The 26,049-nt window shown below is 51.9% G+C and overlaps 11 protein-coding genes across 11 annotated transcripts; 6 read left to right on the top strand and 5 right to left on the bottom strand.

Moving 5' to 3' along the window:
• Positions 1-125: 125 nt before the first annotated feature.
• On the bottom strand, positions 126-1,288 carry ATEG_07531 (mitochondrial phosphate carrier protein; the record flags this gene model as incomplete). Its single annotated transcript, XM_001216152.1, has 4 exons — positions 126-157; positions 207-559; positions 664-1,083; positions 1,152-1,288. The coding sequence occupies 4 exons, from the start codon at positions 1,286-1,288 to the stop codon at positions 126-128; spliced, it is 942 nt and encodes a 313-aa protein (XP_001216152.1).
• A 2,837-nt stretch (positions 1,289-4,125) lies between these two features.
• Positions 4,126-4,458, bottom strand: ATEG_07530 (uncharacterized protein; the record flags this gene model as incomplete). The annotated part of the gene is made up of 1 exon (XM_001216151.1): positions 4,126-4,458. One exon carries the CDS (start codon positions 4,456-4,458, stop codon positions 4,126-4,128), a length of 333 nt encoding a protein of 110 aa, XP_001216151.1.
• Positions 4,459-5,716: 1,258 nt separating this feature from the next.
• Positions 5,717-6,025, top strand: ATEG_07529 (uncharacterized protein; the record flags this gene model as incomplete). Its single annotated transcript, XM_001216150.1, has 1 exon — positions 5,717-6,025. One exon carries the CDS (start codon positions 5,717-5,719, stop codon positions 6,023-6,025), a length of 309 nt encoding a protein of 102 aa, XP_001216150.1.
• Positions 6,026-6,673: 648 nt separating this feature from the next.
• On the top strand, positions 6,674-8,269 carry ATEG_07528 (uncharacterized protein; the record flags this gene model as incomplete). The annotated part of the gene is made up of 2 exons (XM_001216149.1): positions 6,674-6,719; positions 6,915-8,269. The coding sequence occupies 2 exons, from the start codon at positions 6,674-6,676 to the stop codon at positions 8,267-8,269; spliced, it is 1,401 nt and encodes a 466-aa protein (XP_001216149.1).
• A 201-nt stretch (positions 8,270-8,470) lies between these two features.
• On the bottom strand, positions 8,471-10,743 carry ATEG_07527 (fungal specific transcription factor domain-containing protein; the record flags this gene model as incomplete). The annotated part of the gene is made up of 8 exons (XM_001216148.1): positions 8,471-8,626; positions 8,713-8,743; positions 8,816-9,516; positions 9,568-10,121; positions 10,191-10,249; positions 10,296-10,324; positions 10,465-10,590; positions 10,657-10,743. 8 exons carry the CDS (start codon positions 10,741-10,743, stop codon positions 8,471-8,473), a joined length of 1,743 nt encoding a protein of 580 aa, XP_001216148.1.
• A 767-nt stretch (positions 10,744-11,510) lies between these two features.
• On the top strand, positions 11,511-12,921 carry ATEG_07526 (NAD(P)/FAD-dependent oxidoreductase; the record flags this gene model as incomplete). The annotated part of the gene is made up of 2 exons (XM_001216147.1): positions 11,511-12,616; positions 12,678-12,921. 2 exons carry the CDS (start codon positions 11,511-11,513, stop codon positions 12,919-12,921), a joined length of 1,350 nt encoding a protein of 449 aa, XP_001216147.1.
• Positions 12,922-13,588: 667 nt separating this feature from the next.
• Positions 13,589-15,609, bottom strand: ATEG_07525 (uncharacterized protein; the record flags this gene model as incomplete). Its single annotated transcript, XM_001216146.1, has 5 exons — positions 13,589-14,756; positions 14,921-15,058; positions 15,125-15,204; positions 15,269-15,425; positions 15,533-15,609. 5 exons carry the CDS (start codon positions 15,607-15,609, stop codon positions 13,589-13,591), a joined length of 1,620 nt encoding a protein of 539 aa, XP_001216146.1.
• A 1,220-nt stretch (positions 15,610-16,829) lies between these two features.
• On the bottom strand, positions 16,830-18,635 carry ATEG_07524 (uncharacterized protein; the record flags this gene model as incomplete). Its single annotated transcript, XM_001216145.1, has 2 exons — positions 16,830-18,027; positions 18,145-18,635. The coding sequence occupies 2 exons, from the start codon at positions 18,633-18,635 to the stop codon at positions 16,830-16,832; spliced, it is 1,689 nt and encodes a 562-aa protein (XP_001216145.1).
• An 815-nt stretch (positions 18,636-19,450) lies between these two features.
• ATEG_07523 (aromatic ring-hydroxylating oxygenase subunit alpha) lies at positions 19,451-20,804 on the top strand (the record flags this gene model as incomplete). Its single annotated transcript, XM_001216144.1, has 2 exons — positions 19,451-20,268; positions 20,324-20,804. The coding sequence occupies 2 exons, from the start codon at positions 19,451-19,453 to the stop codon at positions 20,802-20,804; spliced, it is 1,299 nt and encodes a 432-aa protein (XP_001216144.1).
• An 885-nt stretch (positions 20,805-21,689) lies between these two features.
• Positions 21,690-24,436, top strand: ATEG_07522 (putative C6 transcription factor; the record flags this gene model as incomplete). The annotated part of the gene is made up of 6 exons (XM_001216143.1): positions 21,690-21,707; positions 21,816-21,845; positions 21,942-22,371; positions 22,424-23,277; positions 23,387-23,886; positions 24,298-24,436. The coding sequence occupies 6 exons, from the start codon at positions 21,690-21,692 to the stop codon at positions 24,434-24,436; spliced, it is 1,971 nt and encodes a 656-aa protein (XP_001216143.1).
• A 453-nt stretch (positions 24,437-24,889) lies between these two features.
• ATEG_07521 (uncharacterized protein) lies at positions 24,890-25,924 on the top strand (the record flags this gene model as incomplete). Its single annotated transcript, XM_001216142.1, has 2 exons — positions 24,890-25,036; positions 25,109-25,924. The coding sequence occupies 2 exons, from the start codon at positions 24,890-24,892 to the stop codon at positions 25,922-25,924; spliced, it is 963 nt and encodes a 320-aa protein (XP_001216142.1).
• Positions 25,925-26,049: the final 125 nt, after the last annotated feature.

Here is a 26,049-nt window from a genome sequence, read left to right as displayed (position 1 = left end):
CTAATACAACTCGGTGCCATCAACCTCTATGTCTACCTACGAAACCAACCATATCATCTTTTCCGCCCTCTTCACCAATCCGGTCTATGACCATGCAGACAGCATCAACATTCCCCAGTACCTTTTTATTTGGCAATTTCGACGCCATTGGTGGCACCTAGACAAGTCAGTCTTACGCAAGGAGACCAGGGAAACAGTAGACATACCAAGAGCCTTCTTAATGTCACCGTAGATAGCGAATTGACCAGCAGTAAGACCGCCAATCATGAACAGACGAGTGGTAAGGCCAGCAAAGGAACCACGAAGACCAAGCTCACCCGCAATCTTGATCAGACGGGAAACGGTACTCTCGCCCGGTAGACCCTGTGTCTTGTTGATCTTGGACAGCATGGTGTCAGCGGGTTGAGAGACGATAGCAGCGGCGAAGCCAGCCATCAGACCGGATCCCAAGTTCACGGCGGTCTGGGCGCCGCCCGACAGCTTGGACTTGTCAAGGCGCGCGAAAACAGCCTCGGAGACCTTTTCGAAGGCGACAAACTTAGTCACGGTGTAGGGAACCCTGCATAACTATATTAGCACTGCTATTCTGACATGTGTCTTTCGGTCGAGAAGGGGTCGCATGGAGCAAAGACAACGAGAAGATAAACTTGACAATCAACATACTGCTTCAAGAGAATCGGACCAAAGCCACGGTAGAAGGCACCCACGCCTTCATTCTTGAGGATCTTGCCGAACCCTCCAATCAGGCCGTTGGCGAAACCCGGCTGCGAAACAAGACGAATCCGCGTAGCCTCAAGCGGACAAAGAGCGATGGAAGCAAAGAACTCGGCGCAAGCCGCCGAAACCGAGTACACGGCCGCGCGATTCTGGCGGGCCTTCTCCAAACCGAGTGTGTTGATCGACTGCTGCTTGAAGAACTCGTAGCCCCCAAACTTGAACGCACCCTGCAGGAAGTAACCCGCGAAGGTCGGACCAGCGCCGGTCAGAAGGGCACCAGCGCCTTCGGCCTGAATGACTTGACGGAAGCCGCCGATCATACCACGGTTGTAGGTGGCCGGGTCGAGCTGGATCCTGGTCTTCACGCTGGGAGTCGGTAAGTTGCCCTGAGTCGGGAGTGCCCATGCTAGGGCTAAGACAGATAGATAGCATACACATCAACGGGAGTAAAGGCGCCATGGGTGACCGAACAGCAGACCGCGCCGGCAAAGGCGAAGCGCGCGTAGAGGTCAAGGCCCTCTGGCTTCTTCTGGGGAGCGATCTGGGCGACGACCGCAGGAGATGCAGCCATTGTGATGGTAAAGAATGAGTTACGCGGAGAAGGGACTAGTTAGAAGAATAAAATAGATCAAAGGAGAGCACGCTCGGCTGCTGTGGTGAGTCAAGGCACGGCGGGTCAAGCGGGAGAGGACAAGATGGCAGGAATCAGGGCGGCGCAGGCAAAAGGATGGCAGTTCGGCCCTTTTCGGCGCTTTCGCTGTTTGCCCGACCTCCGGCTTGATGCCATTTCGGTTTAGTGCATAGTTCGCCAGAAGAACTAATCATAGGGCTCTGAGACGTTGTAAAATATCATCTAAATCGGTCTATGTGGGTCGGTTTCACACGTATCAACCCCCCTGGCATCAACACATGGCCGCCCAGAACAACAAGCAAGAAGCCATACGCAACATCCAGTCGTAGACTTGGAAGTACCTAAATCTATCTTTGAGAAGTTTGAAATGTCTCGTAACCAAGTTCGAAGGCTTCTGCGTGTGCTGCGTGTTGTAATTTGTGTCGACGGTGCTGTTAGAGGATATATATCTATCTAGCAATGCAACAGGGCTAGATTTCCATCCAAACCATTCTTCTGAATATCCTCTAGCCACCTTCATTTCTTGCTGTCTAGATTATAGAGCTCAACGAGTGTCTTCCATCTGTGAATCAGAGCTGGGGAGTAAACTGTATCTTTCCTTGGTAGCCCGCCAATCACCCAGTTATAAATAACTAGGACCCTATTTAATACTGTCTTATATCTATCATTTCCCCGGAAATTACTCGGTCAACGGTTGTATGTCACGTCTAATGGACCTTCCCAATCTGGCGTATGGAGGAGTCATGTTATTTGGCTTATAACACTACTAAAGTAGACTCGTCGATTTTTCGTGGACGACATTTCTGGGATATCGGAAGGCTAAGCTCCTGCTGTGATATAGACATCGCCCTCTCCATGGTTGAGTCAACATGACACCCACGCTCAACCATGGCCTCTTCCAAGCCTGGAACATCGGATGGCTTGGGATTCTGGGATCTTGAGAGGACGGAACAGTCGGTGTAGACTTGGAGGTCGGCGCTCGGGCCGTCTCGAAATAAATGGTGCACGGCAGCCATGAGGTTCCAGATAAACTTGACCTGGGATATACAGGTGGGCAGGCCAGGACTCGGCCCCGATACCTTCCTATTGGATTGATCATGGATTAGGGATGCGTCTTGCCATAAGGGAGCTTCCCGGGAGCGAAGTGGTCATGTTCCAGCTGCCGTAGGACGAAAGATCGGTGCTGCATGGTATCAGCGCCGATAATGAGGAGGAGAGTCCATTGTCGTTACCAGTTGTCTCCACGGCCCCACGCTGCAATTCTGGGTCCATGGCCGCCGTCGCTGCTAGATATGGTACCTGCGAGGGGAGCAGCTCTAGGGCAGATTTGAGCCGCGGAACAATATCCCGGCGGGATTGCTTGGTAGAATTGGAAAGCTGATAGAAGACTGACATGCGTGCGTGGACCCTGGGCGTAAGGAAGTCAGATTCGGGGAGGAAAAATCCTTTGCCTCCTTCGCATGGAATTTGATCGAGGACACCATTATGCCTCCAGTCTGTCGGTACAATCCTCCTTTGCCTTATCCCTGCCCGTATCTGTCTCAAAGGCAGCCCTGGAAGCTTCAAGGCAAGTCCCGTAGTGCAAATACCGGCACCAAAGGTAGCGCCCCCTGCCGAGCTAATTGAGGCAAACAGCTTCAACCAGATCCTACCGGCAGGGATATTGTATTCTCCAAATGACCCGCGATAGGGTGTGTTGGCATTCATGGCGTTCTGCGCTCCGCAGACTCGATTGCCAACAGCCGCATTTGTGACTTCTGGTAGTCAGTCTTTCAGACACCACCAGAGACTATGAAGTTGCCCGCAACTTGGTGTTGCTGGTTTGATCACGATGGCACAGGTGCGGATCAAAAAATGGTCCTTGCGCGGGACGCAAGGGTACATCGTCTCGGACGCATGGAGATCAGTCTCTATAATCACCGCACGCTGCGACGAAGTACTGCTCGAGTTCGTTGTCAGAAGGATGGAATTGTGTCTGAAGATAGCCTAGGTAGGGTCATAACCCTGAGAGCTCGGCAGGGAAACGCTGATGATATAGAAACGGGCGCGGCAGACGAGTCCAACACTGTCTGTCCGTGCCGCCGGCACCAGTATCTCACACCGGGGGACGAAACTACTCGGTCTCGCCGTAAAACGAGTGTCAATTCTGTAACGCATTTAAAACGGTAGCGACCGGCCTGCCGACACGGTGCTGGTCATCTTCTACGGTATCATTCGGCGGTTTTATGGTCACTTCGGTGTTGGCGAGACGGACGCCGACAGCTAGACGTCGGCGCGACCTAACTGTATCGCGAGTTCAATGCTTTCCGTTGCGTTTATACCCATTCATTACGTTGTGACGTGATCTCCCCAGTGTCGCTTTGATACCTTGTCCGATGCACCTGGTGTTACAACTGTGAAATCTTCAACAAAAAGCTACTACACCAGAAATGAGTACAGCCCCGTTGACTACCCAGCATTCTTCGCCCTAGATTACATACCGACAAGCTATTCAGCATGTCTGGGGAACCTACCAAAGCACTGCTTTGCTTTCATGGTACGGGCTCCAGGGGCGCCATTTTTCAACGGCGAGGACATGCTTTCTGTTAAAAAATACGTTTGAATTCGTCTTCTTGGACGGGAGGGTTGAAGGCCGGGCCTGCTGTGTTACCCATGTTCAGCGGTCAAGCGCTACTAGGTATATTATTGTTGGGTTGGCGGGCATGACCAGACTCTTGAAAAGAGCATGGGCAGGGTCAACAAAACTGTCAAACAGGCAGTGGATGAATGGAAAGCAATCAACCGGAACCCAGACGCCGAGGTTGTTGGCGCAATTTGGTTCTCCGAGGGTGCGCTTGTCCTGTCTCTGTTGGTCTGGCAACAATAGCAAGGACTGGTGCCATGTATGCCACGGCTTCAATTTGCTGCCTTGAGTTGCTGCTTCTTTCCCAACGAGGCGTCCTGTGGCTCGGCGCCTCGACGCAGGCCCATAGCATGAGGAATCTTACATTGACGTCCCGGCAATCCACATACACGGCGGTAGAGACTTCTACCTCGGCTGCGCCCGGAAACTGGTGAAGAAGCATTATCGGCCTAGCTTTGCGACTGCCATTCAAATGGATACTGGGCATCATTTGCCTACAAAGACAGATGAGCTGGCGGAGGTGGTCAAGCACATCCTGAGGTTATCCGCCCTGTCCGCGGTCGACACGCATCGATGAATCTTTGTGTATATGTTGGATAGTATCTTTGTGGAGTATATCATTGTTATTGTCCTTCTATTTCCCTTACTTGGGTCCAACAATGACGTTGGATATGTTGACAACCAGCCAACAGGTAACTAGTGTAACCAATAGATATATAAATATCCTTTACACAGACTAGCAGGGTAATTGCCGACCCGCATTGCCGTTCGGCACATGCTTCTCTGCTCCTAAATATACGCACCACAAATCCAGGTTGGCTACAAACAAGTCATGTCATAAGTCACGGAGCAGATCCTCCGTCATTCCTCGTGGAGGGCTTGCACAAATAGCAAGGATACACGACTGACCAAAGCAAGAAAGATCAGCATAGGTTAACCTTCGTCAAGTCTTATGAATCTCGGGAGTGTCCGAATACTATAGAAACTCCCCGATGTCTCTGATCGATACAGACATGTCAAGGAGCGGTGTGGAATACCGTACACATATGCGCACGGGCAATCTATCTGATATGTCTACCTCACAAAGAAATGAGCGTCGGAAGATTCTCATCCGTCGTCGATGCTGCCACGACCTAAAAACCAGAAATAAACAAAGCGATAACTGGCCCCGGCACGGATCGAAGCCAATTCCGGCGCCTAATCTCGGTCGTTCGGCACCAGATAGCTCCGTCGTTATTTTTGTTTGGCAACATAAGGCGTTTTATGCAGGTGTTCTTTCATTAGCTGGGCTGTCTCAGTGCCGTATCTGGCATAAATCGGCGGACATACGCGTTCCAGCGCGTCCAGTGGGTACTCCAGCATAGTATCATGCAAGCGGCTGTGCCCAGCGTAGATCACCGCATATGTGGCGTGCTCCCAGCTTAAACCCTACAATGAAAGCCTAAAACATCGGGTGTTCGGGATTTTCGGGATGCGATTAGTTTCTTTGAGATGACTAGGGCCAGACTATGTACTCCGTCAGGTATATCCGAAGTACAAACGAGTCGGGAGAGCGTAGCTAGGTACCTAAGTTTGTTACACCCGCTGACATAAGCGCATATATCGATCGCCCGATCAGATATAGGGATGGCATACTAGTTTCTGGGATCGCTATTTAATCGCCCAGAGGACTCGTGGGTAGTCAATTCAGGGAGAACTCCTCAAGGGGAACCTGCTTGCTAGTATTCTTCAACTGCATCAGCAACATGGCTCCAAACGAGGACTTCAAGATCATCATCGCTGGGGGAGGAATCGCCGGGCTAACCCTGGCAAACATGCTGGAGAAGTTTGACATCCAGTATGTTCTGCTGGAGGCCTATTCCGCAATTGCTCCTCCAGTTGGCGCTAGTATTGGTCTGTTTCCCAACGGCCTGCGCATTCTGGACCAAATTGGCTGCTACGAGGCCATCGCTCAGTTGTCTCATGAACATCTCAACAAGGGGTACACCCGGCAGGAGAATGGCAAGATTATAGCTGATATACTTTATATGTTCGACCATCTAGAGCGCCGGTGAGTGAGCGTCTGCGTGGCAAGTGATGCCCTCCATCCTGACAGCCTCAATAGGTTTGGTTATGGTCTGCATTTCTTTGATCGCCAGCAACTGTTGCAGATTCTGTACGACCATATCCAGCACAAGGACAGGGTACTGCTGAACAAGGCGGTCACTGGCATAGACCTCGTCAAAGGGGGTGTAAACGTCACTACCGCCGATGGATCGACCTATAGTGGCAGCATTGTTGTCGGCGCGGACGGGATCCATAGCAAGGTTCGGTCTATCATGAGAGCTCTAGGGACTAGGCTCCAGCCCCGGCTACTTCGATCCCGATGAGGAGGACCGAGTCCCATGCTACTACCGCTGCAGCTTCGGTATTGCTCAGCATGTTCCTGGTTGGGTTGCAGGTGAGCAAAACGTCGTGTCGGGAAGGGGTCTCTCGCAGCTGGTTGTCTCTGGGCCAGATGACCGTGTGTATTGGTTCTTGTTCGAAAGGCTACCCACGGTCAAGTACGGCAAAGACATACCGAAGTATACGACACAGGACGAAGCCGAGTTCATCAAGGCCAACGCCTCCCGTGCCATTACTGAAAAGGTTACCTTTGGCCAAGTCTTTGCGAAGCGACTTCAGTCCACGTTGACGCCGCTTCATGAGGTCGTGTTCAAGAAATGGTTTTTCAAGCGGATAATTACATTTGGGGACTCGGCACACAAGGTGAGTGGTGGCAGAAGTACAAGATGATCCTTTGCGTTTCGTACAGGCATCGCTGACAGGCCTCTTCGCTATAGCCGAATCCACTCACTGGTCAGGGAGGCAATGGGGCAATTGAATCTTGCGCCGAGCTCGTCAATGCAATCTTGCGAAAGAGGGACAGCCGCGGTGGAAGCTTGGACAAGCTTGCTGACGAAGATATACTCGACATCTTCACTGAGACTCAGTCCGCCAGACACGAACGAGCCGAGATGATTGTTCGCGAGGCTCACAAGAGGCAGGCCATCGACGCCTACGAGGACCCTATCACGTCCACCATTATCCAAACATTAATTATGCCCCAGCTAGGAAATGAGTATGTCTTCAATCGCCTGGGAAAGGGATTTACGGGCGCATCGAAACTCGAGTATCTTCCTGTGCCCCACAGGGCGCGAGCTGTGCCTTTCGCCGATGAGCTGCCGGCCAAACCCGTTCCCGAGTCAGTATCGAGTGCTGTGCGATGGGGCTTCGTCGGAGGCATGGGGCTCGTCCTTGTCATCACAAAAAAGGCATGGCGACTGCCCTTTTCTCGCCTTGGCGGCTGGGGAGAATCGGGATCCATCGTCATCCCATGGCTGGGCGGCACGCCAGCGTCCCAGTTCTTGAAGGCGCTCGTGTCGATTTTCTCCTATCCTCTCCTGGATAAAGATCCCTCGGTGAAGTGGCACCTCATCAACTTCCTCCCCCAGCTCATATCGCCGATTTTGATCTACACGATCGAAGGATACCGTCTGGGAAACCAGGGCTCTTTGCTCGCTCTGCCGAGCCTGTTCACCGCAGGTATGCAGGTCCAGGGCATTGGACGCATAGGCCCCCTGTACGCCATATTGAGCGCGGTCTTCGGAACGGAGAGCATCCCCGGTCGAACGGTCCCCAAGGAAGTGGCCATGTCACTTGTGCCCGCTGTGACCTTGGGCTTTGCACTGCCCACGATCATGTCTCTCTGGCCAACAGCCAACGTCCGCGCGTGGCAGCACTGGGTCGCACTATGGCAGTTTGCACCGCCGCTGGTCAACGTGCTCACAGCCCTGTTCTCCACCGGGCTGCGAAGATTGCGGCAGAGACGTAGTCCTCCAGATGAACACGAAAAGGAATTCGAGCGCTACAAGAAGCGCGACGTGCCTGTGCTGCAGAGGGCGTATATGTATGCATTTGCCGTCCAGTCCACGGTCCATATCGCGACGATGGCATACGCGTGGTCCCATCCCGACATCTCCATTGCAAAAACATTTTTCGGTCTACCGAATCCCTTCAAGGCTGAGTGGAATCTGCCAAGCCTTTCGCAGCAGCTGGCTACATTCTTCCGGTACGATGCTGTTACGGCCTTGGCTGCTTATGTGGGTGGCAATCTGTATTCGGTCTGGGAGCTCCGGCGGCTTGGATACATCAAGACCCGCAGTGCGCTGAAGGCTGCCCTTGCGGTCATGGCGGGCCAGGTCCTCGTGGGCCCGGGAGCCACGTGGGCTGCGTTGTGGTCCTGGCGGGAGGGTGTTATTGCTGACCTTTCTCAGTGATCGGTCTTGGGCTAGAGTATACGGTGACGCTTGCCTGTGCTAGTAGTTTTGATTAGCTGTGACTGTTGTGCGTTGCTTTATGCAGCATCTCCTCATAGATGTACCTTAGTTTATTTTATACTTAGAATATCACTTGTTCATTAGCATTGCACACAACATTAAGGTGGAGTATATTATGACCTAAGAAGATTGGCAAATTAATTAGACAGAGACCATGCGCCAGGTGCGTAGGATCATTCGGCTGCTCGTTGCATTGCCTTCCGCGCCAGACGCTGTATCTCCACACTCAAGTCCTTCACGAGCTGGACCTGCATTTGAGTCGAGGGTGGAGCCTGAGGCCATAGCGCTGCCACCATCCTGTCACGAACCATATCCAAGAGCTTCAGATGCTCATGGCAGCTCTCATCAAGAGGGTGCAGAAGTATGTCACAGAACAGGTGGACCATAGCTGCTGTGAAATAAGGCAAGCAAAAGCTGCAGCACGGAATATAGCATAAGCCATGTATTCGGATGCACCACGCATTGAATTCTCCGGGGTATACTTACAGAAGGTTCCAGCGATGAAGTGAATGTTCAGAACATGCAAATATCATGAGCAGTGATCGACTTGCTTCCGTGCTAATCGCAAGACTTGACCCGAGACCACGTGTGTTCTGCGTCCACGAGATACAACGACCACTAGCTTGGTGGATCATCGTCAAACAGTAGTGGTATTTCAGCTGGAGGATGGAAGACGGTTGATCCTCGACATCCGTCGGTCGATGGGTCAAGGATGGTCTCATATGCACAGGCAACGACAGCTTCCACTCCTCCAGGAGTTCATCCAGATCGCGGATTGCCCTCAGGAGCTCTGTATCAGTCTGATTCTGCGCGGGAACCGAATAGAGTCTCCGGTATATTTGGGATTCGACCTTCGACAACTCTATAAACGAGATAAAGAGAGGGGAGCATGTGCCACTCGTGGCTTCGTTGGATACTTCTCTGGAGGACTTCGGCAAGGTCAGGTCGCACAACGCGCTGTCGAAATTAGGTGGAACCCCTGTGCGCATGCAATACTCTTGACTAAACTCGTAGCAGATCCAGAACAGGTAACGGAGATGTAATCGTAGGGTCAAGGGCCTGCTATCCACGTCCGCAGGTCTTTCGGGGTTAATATGGCCTCCGAGGTGGAATACAAAACGTGTCGCCGTTGATAACAACAGCTCCACGCTCAACATATCCCCAAGGACACCTTGACTGTGGAAGCACTACCAGCAGCGTATTAGTGTTTGTTGCAGGCCGTTGCCTGTGTGGCTCACCAGAAGAAGCACTGCTTGTAGCCCGTCTAAAGTGCCCGAATCTGCAAGAAGCGACGGGACCAGATCATAAGCTGCCTGGGCATACTCGGCCGTCTTGGCGACGGCCTCATTAGGTAGAAATTTTGCGAATCTTGGTGCAGCTGCCACAAAGGCAAACACGCACGCTTTGGCATCCGCGTTGCTGCGTTCTAGAGTGTGTTCCTCCTGGTAGGCTGCACGAATTGTCTCCTCGAACAGCAGTGGGTGGATGAAAGGAAAGATGTGAAAAAAGAGGCACGATTGGTATGCTTCGAGACCTTGACGCAAGACGGCTTCACTAGGCAAGGGTATTGTTGGAGGCTTAGCCTGAGGACGTATCCAAGATACTTGCTTGGGAGGTTTATATTGGGTCAAATCCACCTCTTCCCCTACCAGTGCTTTGATCCATTCCCTGCCGCCAGATGAGAAGAAAGGCAGGCCATTGAAGACACAGATATTCCTCAAGGCAAGTCCGGGGGAATGGAGCTTTGCATTGGTTGTATTTGCAAGATGGGTGTCCGTCTGTGAAGAAGGATCTTGTCTAATATTAGTAGCTGACATATCAAGCTGCGATATGCGATATGAACTCACGGTGGCGGACATACCTCTGGGACTACGACGCGTGTTGAAGTGTGGACTGGAGCCCGATGAGGAACTGACTGACCTAGTGGAGCGTTAGGCGATTAAAATTCACGGACCAATACACATACGGTGAATTGCGCTTCTCCTGCTTGTTCAGCTGAGTTTCGTTCCGTGTGTATACACAGGGGAAATCGTGGTGGCGGCACCAGTCGCACCTAGGAGTTGCCCGGTCACATTGAATCTTCGAGACAAACGGTTAGATATATGAACAGTTGTGTCAGTGATGAACTAGACAACCTTCCTCTTGGAACAAGCGTCGCAGGCCAGGAACTTGCGGCGGCGTCTGCGGATGACTCGGGTATTGGGCTGAAAAGGGGCTGGTTGGTCTGCCATGAGGGTGTCGAGCAATAGAAGAGATACGGTCTGATTTATTGCATATCAGATGGATTTCAGTGAAAAGAGACCTCTATATAGGATGCTGAGTAGCACATTCAGCTGGTTAGAAGCAGGAAGGGCGATCCAGTATGCCGCGTCGTGCTGACTGGGTAGGATACATTGCTTAGTCATGTCATTCATGATTTGGCCAGCAAAAGTACCTTAATATCGAGCATTAACAGTCAGGGAGTTTATACAAAAGCCACTTTCACTTGCTGGGAAACGTGTTGGAGCCTACTGAACTGTTCTTTATATATATCCCCTTTCTTAGACTAGTAGGTGTTCTTTGATTTCCTAGATGTGGATATTTGCAACGATATATATAGTTCTGCACAAGCGTGATGTGCTCTGCATGTCCATATTGGATGGAATGATTGAGGACAAACAGTATCAAACCGTTCCATTTTCTATCATTTAAACTATAACCATACTTGGCTTACTCTAGTATAAGCCCGGGTAGACACAGGCCTCGCTGTAGATACCATCCACATATCGAGATAGATGATCCGGCGAGAATGGCCACGACGGCGGGGACGGTCCGTGTACGGGCCGTATCTTCGCAGCTGTCCAGCGCAGGGTCATTGCTTTCCCATATTATCTAGAGTTTCGGACCAAAGAGGGCCTGTGGGTAGTGGGAATGTGCTTACTTCCTCCGCATATTGTTCGTCTATTGGATTTGTGCTAATCAGCACCGTCTGTGGTACTTGATCATGGCAATCCTAATACAGGGCATTCTATGGGTTGTACCGGCTCACGGCCCGTACACTTCGCATTCAACAGAGGCGAAAGCGTTGACAGCAACGTATAAAGAAGAAGCTGGAAAATCTATTGTACTGAATCATATCGCATAGACTGGTTTTGTTGCATTCGTTGTGCCTTGGTTATTTGCATTACTTCACATCCACGCAATGGACAAGAACGAGCGCATCGTCATCATCGGCGCGGGGGCCTTTGGCCTTTCCACCGCGCTCAAACTCGCCCAGGACGGCTATCGCTTCGTCACTGTTCTCGACAGATCCATGCCTCCCGTCCCGGATGGCAGCAGCAACGACATCTCCCGTGTGATTCGGTTCGACTATGGTGATGCTGTGTACGCACAGATCGCGAAGGAGGCCTTCGATCTATGGAAAACGCCCGAATACAAAGAAGCCTTCCATCAGACACCCTGCATGTGGGTATGTCAGGAAGGGACCCCCGAGCAGCCCGTCCAGCCTCGTGCGGCGGAATACAGCGCCAAGACGAAAAAGGTGCTCACGGACATGGGCCAGGAGTGGCATGCGGTGCCTAGCGTGGAAGACGCGAAGAAGCGGTTTCCCGAGTTGACAGGACGACTTGCGACCCCTGGCTTTGACGGGTTCGTGAACAACAATGCTGGCTGGGCAGATGCCGGTCTTGCGGTTCAGCGACTCGCTAGTCGGTGCGTGTCTGCGGGTGTGAACTTCATCACCGGTCCCAGCGGCCAGGTCACCGACTTTGAGTATGGTCCGGGCGGAGAGGTGACTGCTGTCAAGACGGCCAGCGGCAATCGAGTTGCGGGCGACCGGTTTATCGCGGCGACGGGGGCGTGGACGGCCAGTCTTGTGCCTGCGTGGAATTCCATGATTGCAGCTGCGCAAATCGTCGGGTACTTGCGACTCACGCCGGAGGAAATGGTCAAGCTGAAGAACCTTCCTATCTACTTCAACTTCTCCACGGGCTTCTTCTGCTTCCCTGTTCATCAGGGCACTGGATATCTGAAGGTGGCCGTTCACGGCTTTGGGTACACGTCCCAGTCGCAGCAGAAGGCCGTGTCTGCACCTCCCAGCTCGGCAGTGTCCACCCGCGCCAACTTCATCCCTGCTGATGGTCTGCAACGGCTCATGGCCGGCTTGAAAGATCTCTTCCCAGATCTTGCCCCGCGAGGCTTTGAGCGGGTCGGTCTGTGCTGGTACAACGACACGCCGACGGGCGACTTCATCTTCGACTATCACCCCGAACACAAGAACCTGTTCATCGCTACTGGCGGTAGCGGACAGTAAGTGCATCCTCGAAAGATTGTCACACAAGGGATAAATTCTGACGAATGGGCGAAACAGTGCGTTCAAGTTCCTTCCCGTGATTGGCAAATACATCGTTGGCAGTCTGGAGCGTAAGCTTCCTACCGAACTGTTGGAGAAGTGGAAGTTCCCCACGCAGTTCCGTCAGCGTTTCCAGCCGGATGTATTCACAGGCGATGGAAGCCGCGGAGGACCGGCGAGGAGAGAGCTGACGCCCCAGGAGCGGGAGACGTTCAATGCTGCCCTCACAGCGGCGTCGGCGGCGAGACAGAGCAAGATTTAAGTAACGAGACATGGCAGTTTTGCATTGGCAGCATATAATTTAATAGCGTGGCGTCAATCATTCCAGCGAGGCCGGTACTGGAGAATGCCTAATGATGATTCATCATATTATAATATCCCAAGTTAGACATTCGTCGTAATTAGCTAAATCGCACACTTCTAGAGTTGCTCCGGTAGGTATCGCCCGAAGAGCATCCAGTCCGGAATATCGGGCATAGCCGGACCCAACCCGGCACTTTCTTCCCTCGTAGTAAACGGCCATTCGGGGATGACGCCGTCTTCCATAGTGTCAGGTCCCACCCGGGGAAGAGGTGAAATCCCCTGTGGAAATTGGGGAGCCAGTGATGAGCGACGGTCGGCGGAACTGGCAAAGATTTCATGTGGTAGAGCCATAAATGAATTGCCTGGAGAGCGCATGAGGGCATCTTCAGTCCTTTGAGCCTGCGGTAGCGTGTCCCCGAGTCGTGGAAATTCTGCAAAGCTCGATGATGAGCTGATGTCAAGAATGTCCCACACCAGGGCCTCATCCTCTGCAGACATCCGGGGGATATTGGACGAAGTCGGCATACGCGGAAGGATTCCGAAGGATCCATCTTGATTATAATACAACGATCCATAGTTGTTGCGCCTCGCTGCAAGTTTGTTAATCCGGTCGACCTGTGACTTGGTTAGAAATGTAGCGTAGCGTGCAAAGTTTGACCGGTAGAACCTACCAAGACTCTCATGTTCGGCCAATGCATGGACGCCTTCGTGACGAAATCCACGAGTATCCTGAAGTCATCCTTGGCTTGTAGTGCAACCTGTTGATTGCTGCGGACGGTATGTTCGAGTTGAATTGTAGCTGCAATTGCGCATAGGTACCCGATGAAAGGGTCGCGAAGCTCCCAGTCGACTTCGGCCATTTCTCGCACAAACCGGGCAATCCATCGTGAGTGGATCAGAGAGCTCTCGTACGATTTCTGTAAGAATGTCGATGGTATATTCCCTTCCATTTGTCGGAGCTTGGTCATCGTAATGAAAGGGTGGTGCAGCAGGCCTTGCGTCGAATGGAAGAGGAACTGGACACATAGCCAGGTGGAAAGATACGTGCGGCATTGAGGCTCCTCGCGCGCCCGCCTTTTGAAATCGACATTCATGTAACGATGAGTGTCAGCGAAATGCGTCTCAAACTGAAGCCAATCTGATTCCAGGGTAGCATGAGCTGACCCCGAGCGCCACGGGGGCGGTGCACTCTTGTCGAAGGGCTCGAATATATACTCCGTGACCTTTCCCCATATCGCAGACAAGCGTATGAGACACGCTAAAATGCCGTGGTCAACCTTCTCGCCCAGAGTTCTAGGTCCATCGTGTAATGTGCCCGTTGGCGGTGGGCCTTCCTCTCGACGTGGATCGTTCGGGTCTGGCATCGGAAATGGCAAGGTGAAATATTTATCAGAGAGACATAGCGAATAGTTGCGAGAGGCATTGTAGCAGCGATCCAACATGAAGAAAGCCCACGTGATGCGTTTCCGAGCTTCTGTCTCGGCCGAACCCCGGGTAGAAACGTATTTGTCTCTGGTCAGCCCGCCCGATTGAAGCGTTCGAAGCCCAAGCGCTACATTGGCATAGCCTCGATGGGACCTGCCATCTGCGAAGTCCAGTTGTGCCATCAAGAACGTCCCCTGAAGGAACGAAAGACTAAGATCTGAACTCTGGTATCGGTTTGACAGGATAGTCCAGGCCTTTCTGGCGCAGTAGTCAGTAGTAGGGACATCTTGTGACATGCTCCCGGGCGAGCCTCGTCGAAATCGGCTAGTGAGGGCAACCAGAGGAAACGCAATCTCCGGTGGTAATGAGCTCGCATTACATGTCAGCCAATCTTTTGTGAACACACAGTATGGCTGGTCGTGGAAGTAGTGCAGGTATGTTTCTACTTCGGACCGAATATAGTCTGGTGGGAATAGGGTCCTTCAAATGGTTATTCAACTGTAGGAGCACGGTTTGTGAGGTAGGCTACATACCTTGGAATATCCCTCTCGCCACCCCGGAAGCTCAACGGAGATTGACCACTGCCGTCACTGCGGCGGCCGGGGGAGCGAAGGCTTTGTAGGTTCCGGTAAGACGCTTCGCCCAATGCATTAAGTTGTGGCAGAGTCTCTCTGTCAGGGCCGTATTAGATGCTTTTTCGTGGATGTCGAACGCATATATTGATTGACAAAACATACTGAAGCAGAGTTGTCATCTGGTCTAGTCTGGCCTCGATACGCTGGAACCTCTCCGTACTGGCATTATCTGCCGGTATCGACTATGAGGAGCGTTAGTCGCTTCGCGGGATGGACTTGGGTTGGCAGTATCCAGCACACACTCACCGGCTGTAGATCCGAGCCGTCATGTTGCTGAGTAGATAAAGACCTGGACCGGCCAGCACGGTTTACGGCAGCCTGAGGGGTATATGTGCATCGTTGGCCTAGCCGCTCACATAATGAGCAAGCTGGCTTCTCCCCTGGGCATCGGGCCTTTTTCCGGCTACATGCGTACACTAAGCGTTAGTTCCATTTGGTCCATCCAGTTTATGTTACCCAGCGAACTCAGTGGCGAGTTCGCCAGGCGGTCATCGAGACCGGTGTACGCACCGGCAGGGAGCACAGGCTTGGCGAGTACGTCTTAAGGAAACTTTGTGTATGCAGTAATTGTCGTTTGATGCGCTCATGGCGATTGAGCGTGTTGCCGTCTATGCGGTAGTCATTGTCGATGCTTTCGGGTGTCTGATATCTGGACCCTCACGTGCCGGTGGGGTATCCCTTTCGGGCTAGACGGCAGCTGGGCATGTGGGGTACTAGTACAACATGTACCTATACATCCTGTTCTGCTACAGTTGAGATACTGTTCGATATACTTCTGCTGAAATCCCTGATGTGCCTGCCGTGTTACTATATATCTGCGGGACCGGCTTATTGCTTGGGTTGAAAAGCAGTCCAGTCCACCAGTGCTACAAGATCTCAGAAATATCAGACTGCTTAATAGCTCTCACTATAGAACAGATAAGGCACTCGTGGGTCCTATCTGACATATATTATGATGAGAGCCAGGTCTGGCGTGTTGCCATGTATATATCTCAGCATTGAACTTGGGAGTCTCATGCAACTTCGACGCAAGTGGTAGAATACTTAATGGAAAGAAGTCAAATAACCAGAACTCCCGAGACAGCCCTGATACATATAGGTCTATTTTGAACAACGTTATATCAAAAATAGACCACAGTGAAGATGCTAGATGAAAGCTGTGCTGCAGAAGCTACAAGGAACGGCCCACTTCGGCCTCTATCAGCGTATCAGGGAGAGTAATTCCTGATCAGGGAATGTCTTCCTCCCACCTATCGGGAGAGCTCCACTTTACCCTGCCTCGGAGCTGGAGATCGCCGTTCTGCATAATATAGCTATTTTTGGTGGAAAGGCGATAGAGATAGAGACGCACCAATGGTGTCCTGTTTTGACAGCCACTCGTTGGCCCTGTGGGGTGTACAACTCCGAAAGAAATGGATGGATACTCAACTCCATACCCTCGCACTGACACCCGGGTGTACTGCATTAGCAGCGTATCAGGCAGCAGAGCTACCATTTACCGGCGCTGAACTACTGATCATACGGACCGTCCTGTCCGTGTATGCCGATCAGGTGATCGCTGTCAAGATTGGACTCTGGTGTTAGGGAGAGCGTGTCTGAAGCGGCATACTGTCAATCAATAATACATAGATTGTCTTGGACCGAGTTCATTTGGTTGAATTTGTGGTACTAAAGAGCTTTCCTATGTACAAGACTTGGACAATGTTGAGGCTGGTCTCTCGGTCCACATAGACAAATGTTCTCTTGTTCCCTTGAGGCTCAATGAGGATGGCTCCATAGGAGCTCGAGAGACGTGGTGATGGTTCTGTCAAGCTGTGGTGTCCCTATGCGCACGAACAGATAGACCGCTAGGCAGGAAGGGCTGTGCGATCTCCCTCCAAAAACCAACAGGAGGGTCCGTTACCGTAGCTGCCTGCTCGTACATCGTAATCTTATCCGCATCCCAGTATATATCAACTTCATGAGGCCGCACATGACGCGTCCTTTTGAGAAGCTTCCATCCGCAGAAGAGAAAGATAGCAAAGATCTGCATAGTGTAGTGCGTGAAAAACCCAGTGACATCCCATGGCGTGAAGCTCTCGTACCCGTAACAGGTGACAATGAGGAACATCCACCCCAGGCCAATGTACGCGCACCAGGGCTGGAACCATCCTTGGTAGGGGAGGTTTGAACGGTCAAAACCCTGCGCTTTACATGCCCGGTAGAAAGAGATGTACGTTCCGCACATCACCATGTAATTGATCATGACAGATGCAGTGCACAGGTTAATCAGCCAGGTGAGCACCTGGGCTGCGCTGTTGGACAACTGCAGGAAGGAAAGAAAGGGAAATGCGAGGGTCATAGCCACGCAATATATGGGGACGCCCCCTTTAGTGCACCGTTTTAAGAAACCAGGCGCTTTACCATCGACTGCAAGCCCGTGCAGACTCCTCGACGCGGCATAGAAGTAGGTGTTGCCGGCGGAGAAGATCGTGGTCACAAGAAGTGCGTTGACTATATGAGGGAGAACGCCGACACCAAGATTGTTCATTGCGATCACGTACGGTGAGGCTGCAGCCGTGCCTGACCCTCCAGACTGACCCGAGTTGACTGCGATCAGGGTAGGATCGTTATAGGCAACGAGGATGCCGACGCACAGAGCGCTACCAATAAAGAAGATTCCGAAGCGCCAGTAGGCCGTTTTAAAAGCGTTCTTGATGTATATTCGAGGGTGTTTTGCTTCAGCAGCGACCATCGAGATGTATTCGGGTCCGACACACGTATAGGAGGCGTTCCACAGAGCAGCAAGGAACCCTTCGAACCGTCCGAGAGATCCAGAGTGAAGATACTCGACAAACGCACCAGGGTGATTCCAGTGGCGGAATCCATATGGGTCATGCTTTGGATTCCCGCCTACCATGGTGACAAAAGTAAAGCCAAAAAGCATAAACATCAAGATGGCCTTGCCGCTGGAGAGCCAAAACTCGGACTCGCCATAGCCTTTCACGACTAGGATATTCAGTAAACTATACGAGACGTAAGAAAAGATCTAATGTCAGACGGGGTCGCAGGGGTGGTATGGTCAAACCGCTCAGCGCAAGGGAAGTCTCATGGCAATCGAGGTGCATTTGGGAAAGTCTCACGCATAAAGAACAATACAGGCAACGCAGACAGCCTCCGGCGGAATATCATCACGCCAAAAGGACAGTACCAGTGTCACTGCCGTGATTTCGAATGGGATCAGAAGCGCTTCGTAGATGAAGAAGTTCCAGCCCACCATGAACCCAACGGCGTCATCGACCCATTTCGAGGCTAGACGGATGAACCCGCCGCTCACTGGCATATATGTAGCCATTTCTGCCATGGAGTTGTTGACCATCGCCAGCATGATGTTGTAAACCGCATAGGCAAGTAAAAGGCCGGCTGGGCCTGCTTTGGTGAGGGCCTCTCCAATGGTCACGAACAATGCAGTGCCGATGGAGCCGCCGATACTGATGAGCTGGATAGGTCTCTGGGAGAGTCTACGCTGCAGCCCATCCGCATCATTGTCTCCCAAGACATGACCTGTAGAAATTTCCGATTCGCAATTGGGCCGGGCTTCGGGGGAGGACTTGTCGGAGATCTCGGGGGACATGATGTCGCTCTGGCACATCTGGTCAGGGTGAACGAGCAAAGAAAGGTTTCAGAGGATACAGTTACAATCGGCGATCATTCAGTAATGTGGCATTGGAATTGACATAGGATACTATGTACATTGGAGACAACTGGAGCACGACCTCCTGCTGAATTATATGCCATGCAAATGCAGGCATGGGACGGATCGGACTATAGAACCGGTACAATGACATATTCGGCTATCTTATTTTACCTTTCATATCATTGGATGAGTGTAACTATTATTCAGGCAGTGATAAGTCTCTGATATCGTCATGGTGTCATGGGGTAAGGGGGCGCCTAGAAACTTCAGAGTCCGTGATTGATCTTTAAAGCAGCCCACTAGACGGAAAGTAACCGGTTTAGTATAAGATACCCCGCAGGTTCAATTTCCCAGCACAATGATCATCTGGAACTAATCTTAGGAAGCAAACACGGGAGGAGGGATTCATGGCGGCACCTGAACGGATGAGTCGTGGGAGATACTGGCGGAACCCCACAGGCACTGTTCATCCGAAAACCGTCGGCGGCACACGGCTGTACATCCGTCCCCGAACCCGAGATAGTAAACCTATCGGTCAGGTGCTATCTCCCCTTATCAGGTCTAGAACTCTACAATACGGCCGAGCAAACCGTCATGCCGTCAATACGAAAGTTTTAAGGGACTATATGAGACATTCGGCATCCTCGCATGAAGTGTTTCATCCCAAACAGCAATTCACTTGGCGTCCTACGGAAGGATTTAGATCATAAATCATTTGCATTTTCTTGTTATCCCAGTTTTATATCTACACAATGTCGACGTTGAAAAACTACTTCGGCCTGGAGGGGACGGCGGAGGCCGTGGACAGCGGGAAAACGACCATGAGAGCGCTTCCGGCGTCGTGGTATACTTCATTGGAGATGTTCGAGCTTGAGAAACGTGCTATTTTTTCCAAGAAGTGGCTCCTTACCACGCACAAAATCCGCCTCCCCAACGCGGGTGACTGGGTGCGCTACGATATTGCCGGATTCCCTTTCATCCTGGTCAAGGACCGCCAGGGCAACATCAATGCATTTCATAACGTCTGCCGCCACCGTGCGTTCCCAGTCGTGACTGAGGAAAAGGGAACGAGTCGCATCTTCTCCTGCAAGTATCACGGATGGTCTTATGGGCTCAATGGGAAGCTCGCCAAGGCTCCGGGATACCAGGACCTCCGAGGCTTTGACAAGAGCAAGAACGGTCTCCTACCCATCCATGTCCACGTTGACGACAGCGGGTTCATTTGGGTCAACATGGATGGTGCTGAGCAACCTGAGGTAGCTTGGGAAGATGAGTTTGGTGGAATTGATCACCTGGAGCGCCATGCAAGTGTCGATTGGGAGCAGTACGACTTTGACCATACCTGGGAAATGGAAGGCGAATACAACTGGAAGATCCTCGCCGACAACTATAATGAATACTGCCCCACAGCACAGCCGGATATTCCCTCCATTGCCGACCTTAAGGGGTATGCTGTTGAGACCAGAGAAGGGGGCGATATTCAGTTCGCAGAATCTATCCCGGAGCACATCACCAAGGGGCTGAAGACTGCGAGCACCTACTACTTCCCGAATGTGTCCATGACCATGACGTAAGTGATGGTCACTTTTTGGAGGCTTTTGAGTCAGTTTACTCATGCGAAACAGGCCACATTTGTTCTTCATACAACGAGCTGTCCCTACCTCGCCGACGAAGTGCACTATGCGTTACGAGGTGTACCGGAACAAGACCTCCAGCGACGAGGACTTTGAGCTGATTAACCAGATGTACAAACGCATCATGACCGAGGAGAAGTCTCTCTGCGATCAGACACAGGAAACCCTCAACAACGGCGTTTCCATCGATGGGGAACTGCATCCAGAGATGGAGAAAGGATCACTCTACTTCCAGACAAGTGTTCGCGACCTTGTCCAGCAACACTATGAACGGGAGCAAGCAGCTGGACACGACATCTGGCCGGCTCGTCAAGCACTTCCTCAGACCGCCACAACCAGCAAGGACGATATGGACTTTTGCTCCAAGCTGGATGCATCAAGCCAGGGAGGTCGCGACTGCACGAGTACGGCCGGCCAGGATGGCGGGTGTTCGGGGATGAGTTGCCAGCTCAACGAAGCCCTGGCTTATTAAGGTCAAGAAGCATTGGATATTGCTATGAGGTCATGATTCATCATATTCATTGTTCTTTCATAGGACAAGACTGTTGTTATCTTAATTTAGCGTTGGTTTCATTGCATGCAGAAAGCGATAATTTATGACTGTTAACTGAGATTTGATATTACTCCACAATGGGAGCAGAACCTTCATTCTATCAGATAATAGCCGACACTAGGTAACCTCCCTATCAAGGATCGGCCTCACTGTGTATGATCGTGTCAAAGAGAGATCATCTTGGTCCCAGGCTATGGAAATTTTGACCTAATTAGGAAAAGGGATGTCAACTCCACTTGGAGCACCGGACGGATTCCAGATCCATCGACACGGTCCGTGTCACGGCCCGTCCATTTGTTCATCGCCACATCACTACTTTGCGGACCATTCAAAGCGGGGTGATCGCTGTCGTGGCCCTGGCAGCTGTCTGTTTAACCAGAATAATCGCCCTGCTGACTGTCAAGCGCCCTTGGCTGTACTTGGGATTTTATTCCTGCTGATGTAAAAGATCCATATCGTCGCCAACTCTGCACTTAGAGCCCACTTCTATAGTGTGTACTATCAATCTCGTCCGACAGCATGTCTAGTATTTGTTCCGTGGCGCGGCCCCTCGTACCCCGCAGCTTCTCTTGTCTTTGAACTCCTCGCCCCCCTCCCTAGTTACCTGTCCAGACCTCGTCATAATGTATAATTGATCACCCTTGGGACTATAATGCCGCGTGAAGGCACCCGTGGAAGACTACGATCGCACGAGGCTTGCCTCAATTGCCGGTTAGCCCATTTTCCTTCGGATTGGCTGGGAGTATGAGCTAAGGGTAGATCTCTCAGGAGGAAGAAGACACGTTGTCCAGCGGAAAAACCAACATGTTCGAACTGCCTGAGGTTGGGACAACAGTGCAGCTACGCTGCTGTGACGCGATCCTCGCGTGGTGATCCTTCTGTATGCCTTTGGTGCTTTTCGGTGGATTGCGATGCTGACAGTACTTATAGAAAGACAGACTGGCGTCCCTGGAAGAGAAGGTAAATCTCCTTCTGAATGGATCCAGGTAGAAGATTGCTTGCATACTATTTGGTCATGTCCCACAAAGACCTGACTGTGTCTATAGATCGATCCAGAACTTGCATTCCGAGCAGACGGAAGGTGATCCAGGCGACACGCATGAATCCTATTCGGACAACCACCCATCCACAAGCGACCCTGGATATGCCGTTAACGATCCATTTGCGTTCGGCCTCGGTGGCGGTGACTCGTTCCTGCAACCATCGACCGCCTCCCTCGCCAAGGCAATCGATCTTTACTTTCGCCACTGTCACCGACAACCGATATGGTGCTTTGAGCGCGATGACCTTGACGACCCGGACCGACTTTCGGAAGAACTCATATACAGCATATTAGCCTTGACGGCACGCTTTACGCCTGAACACGCCCAGCTACAGCATCATGCCAACACCGCGCGAACATTAGTGATGCTCCGTGTGGCGAATGGAACGGTCAAGTTGGAGACGATTGAAAGTCTATGCTTGCTATCATACTCATCATTCATCGGTTAGTATCAGCACGTAAAGAATGTAAAAAAGAGACGCTAACGACTGGGCAGATGGAGATCTACACCTAGGCCGGTTCCATCTTGGACTTGCATTCCAGCTCTGTCGGTCCGCTGCACTAGATCAGGCATCAACGTATACCGTCGAAGACTCCTTGACAGAGGAGAAGAGACGCCTTTTCTGGAGTCTCCAGTCACTGGAACAGACATACGGTCAACAGTGCAGTTTCAACATCAACCAGCTAGACAATGTACGCCCTTCGTGGACCCCGACGAATGGAAGTCGGAGTTTGCAGAAAGAGATAGAAGCGTCCCGGCCCCCATTGCCAAGCGACCACCTGGGCTGTTCCAGTGCAACCGATATCGGCATATGGAATCTATCAATCCATTTCGGATGGGTCTGGAACCGGGTGAGAACTTACATATCCGATTCCGCGCAGAGTAAATTAACGGAGCCTTGGAGATACGACTCGATGTGCACGATGATCCTGTCTGATCTCACCGAAGTGGAAAACAAGCTGTCTCAATGTCATCGGTACGATTCTGTCAAATTCTATGAGCGCACGGCGGACGACCTCAACATCAATCGGAGCTACTGGGCGCCGTGGCTCAAACTGCAGTTCACATACCATTCCATCTTGACCGTGCTGAACCACCCGTTTCTGTATATCGTCGCGTCGCAGTACAACCCCAACCTCGCGATACCGAATGCCTTCTGGCGCAGGTCTTCGGAGCTGGTATTGTTGCATGCCACTTGGATCGTCCGAATGATCGATATGGTGCACGAGAAGCGCATGCGTCTGATAGATCCGTTTTTCGGCCACAGTGCAGCCATTGCCGCGACGGTGCATCTGTACTACTGTTGCGCCGCGGATCCTCGCTTGAAGCAGAAATCCAAGACCGACTTTGTAAAATGCAGACGGTTTCTGAAAAACTTCATCTCGTTTTCGCCTGTTTGCGCGGCTCTGGTAAGGTCCTGGAGGCGACAGCCCTTGATGCAGAACTAACAGCTACAAGGACCGAACCTTAGACAGGCTGATCCATATCGCGTCAGGATCAACCCATTTTGACTACGACTGGACACCGTGCAAGATTCATCTGAGTGTGCCCTTGATGTGGGATATCTTGCAGCTTAACTGTAACCCCGGCACCCACGACACCTCCGGTAGTAGTCTTCTGCACTCCTCGCTTGTCCCTTCCATCTCCCGAGAGGATGATGGAGATGGCAACCCTACCTCTACACTGGAGATCATTGTTGCGACATCACCAGAAGTGACGGTTAATACGGCAGATGGAGGACAGGCTGCCCACATGCCACCAAACATGCCGAAGATGTCTGCGTCGCCTCCTTCCCCGGGCAATATTGTTCTCGGAGACAAGGTGGTCGCCCCTGCGGACAGTCTTATGTTTAATACCCCCTGGCTCTGGACCGATCCAGGGCAGTTCAGTGACATGGAGAACATGGAGTTCCAAGAGCCGGATTCTACGATTGGGAATGTTGATGGGTTTTCGACTTGGTGGGATTTTGGAATCTTATGAATATTTGAGCCTATTCCATACACGCATGATTGATGTTGTCTTCTCTAGCTGGAGTTCTATGGGGAATCATCTTTGTGTTTAAAGCATATGTATTGGAGGATCGAATTTTGATTCCAGATTCTAGCTCCTCCTTAGAAAATCTGCATCACTGCTTCTATTGCTCTCTTGTATGCTCATGATTGACAGTCAGAATAAGGATGCTGAATTCTGATTAATAGACTACCAGTGATAGTTGTGAATATCTCGGCTATGCAATGTCCAAAGATCCTCGGCTAAGCAAGCAGATTCTTTGTTTTGGCTGCACAGGTCTAAATTCGAATTAATCCAACCAAGATCATACATGCTAACTGTCATCTTTTTCTGCTTTGTATGCTGCGATCGCTCTTTAGGGCCTTATTCCTCCCAGCCCCGGTTGAAGGATCCTCCAAGGGATTCCTCCTTGGCATGAGGAAGAAGAATGTGGGAGCGCACGAACTAGAGGCTGAGATTCGGAGCCTTCCCGTGGGCAAACCAAACCCTGATAAATGAAGGCTCGTATAGGTCCTGTTGCAATTGACCAGTACCACCAGGCCCTATACTCTCATAGAATAATATAGGCCACTCATATCCCGAGATTCGACCTATTTCCAAGGCGGATTCCAGACAAAGGACCCTGTTTACCGCGAATATTCAGCCCCGATCGTCGTGGATAAGCATGAAAAGAGAAACGCGGATCAGTCTTACACGCCACAATCCGTTGACTAGTCCGCCAACGCTCCGAACGGGCCAATATCAGACGCTGGATCATTTCCACATCGCCAGACTAAGGGGCACTATGCGGGGGCTGTTGGTTAGTGCTGTCGCGCGCTGACGGGCATAGCCCCCTCGTCTGCGCCTTATCGATCACGATAAAAATGGCGCTCCCTGTCAATATTTTGTGACTTTTGCGCATCATATAAATTTTCGTCCTCACGTAGGTAGTGGGCATTATTTCGCACCAAAATGCCGCTGGGAATACATAATCCGCTGCCGTCGTCTATGCGCAGTTCGTATCACCTCCCCAAGTCCCCGGCGCACATTGCTGACAGCCCACAGGCGAATGCAAAAAGGCGGGCAAGATTCTGGAGTCCTTTACGAGCCCATCTTCTCGTATGATTCCGTCGCGAGTTCTTGCGAACGCAAAGGTATAGAGCAGAGCAGATTTGCTTCTGGACAAACAAGCTAACTCCCCAGGGCCTTGTAATCTGCACAGTCACTCGAGCCGGCTTCCTGGGATCCCTTCGGTTCGGATCCGGCATTCTCGTCGCCCGTCTGCCAGACGGCTCCTGGTCAGCTCCCTCCGCGATCGCAACAGTGGGCGGCGGCTTCGGCGGATTGATAGGCCTCGAGCTGACGGATTTCGTCTTCATCCTCAACGACGACCACGCGGTGCGCACGTTCTCGCAGGCCGGCAGCTTGACGCTCGGCGGCAATGTCTCCGTCGCGCTAGGGCCCGTCGGTCGCAGCGCGGAGGTCTCAGCTGGAGCCAGCACGAAGGGAGTCGCGTCGATGTTCGCGTATTCCAAGACCAAGGGGCTATTCGGCGGCATCAGTCTCGAGGGGAATATGCTGGTTGAGCGGTCGAGCGCCAACAGAAAATTGTATGATCGCGAGCTTACCGCGCGTCAGCTGCTTAGTGGCGAGGTGCCGCCCCCCAGTGAGGCGGAGGCCCTCATGCGTGTGCTGCAGTCCGAGGCTTTCCAGCCCAAGGGATCGCGTCCGCCACTTCATCCTCCAGCGCCTGGGGGTGCTGAGTTGCCGGCAGCTTCGCCTGTGAGCCCGGTAGGATCGCAGGCTGCGGCGTCGGGTCAGTCCATATCAGAGCTGCCGGATACGCCGTCAGGTGCTCCGCCGCACCCAGCTGGGTTTGAGCTGCATGGGGAATCACGGCCTGGGTTGCCTGCAGAGTTACCAGCGGAATTGCCGGTTGATCCTGGACCAGGGACAAATGTCTCGCAACCTGCTGCAGGAGTAGGCGCGGATGGTGTTGCTCGGTGAATGAGATGGCATCAAGTGTTGGCGCGCGGAGTCTGCGAACGGCTTGGTTGATAGTCTGTTTCTTGGTTTTAAGCATATGGCTTTTCTTGCTGTAATGGAAATAATGATGGTGTATGAAGTTCTAA

Source organism: Aspergillus terreus, genomic scaffold (assembly GCF_000149615.1).
Source record: "Aspergillus terreus NIH2624 scaffold_11 genomic scaffold, whole genome shotgun sequence".
Classification (NCBI taxonomy): domain Eukaryota; kingdom Fungi; phylum Ascomycota; class Eurotiomycetes; order Eurotiales; family Aspergillaceae; genus Aspergillus; species Aspergillus terreus.
This window is presented reverse-complemented; position numbering and strand designations above follow the sequence as displayed.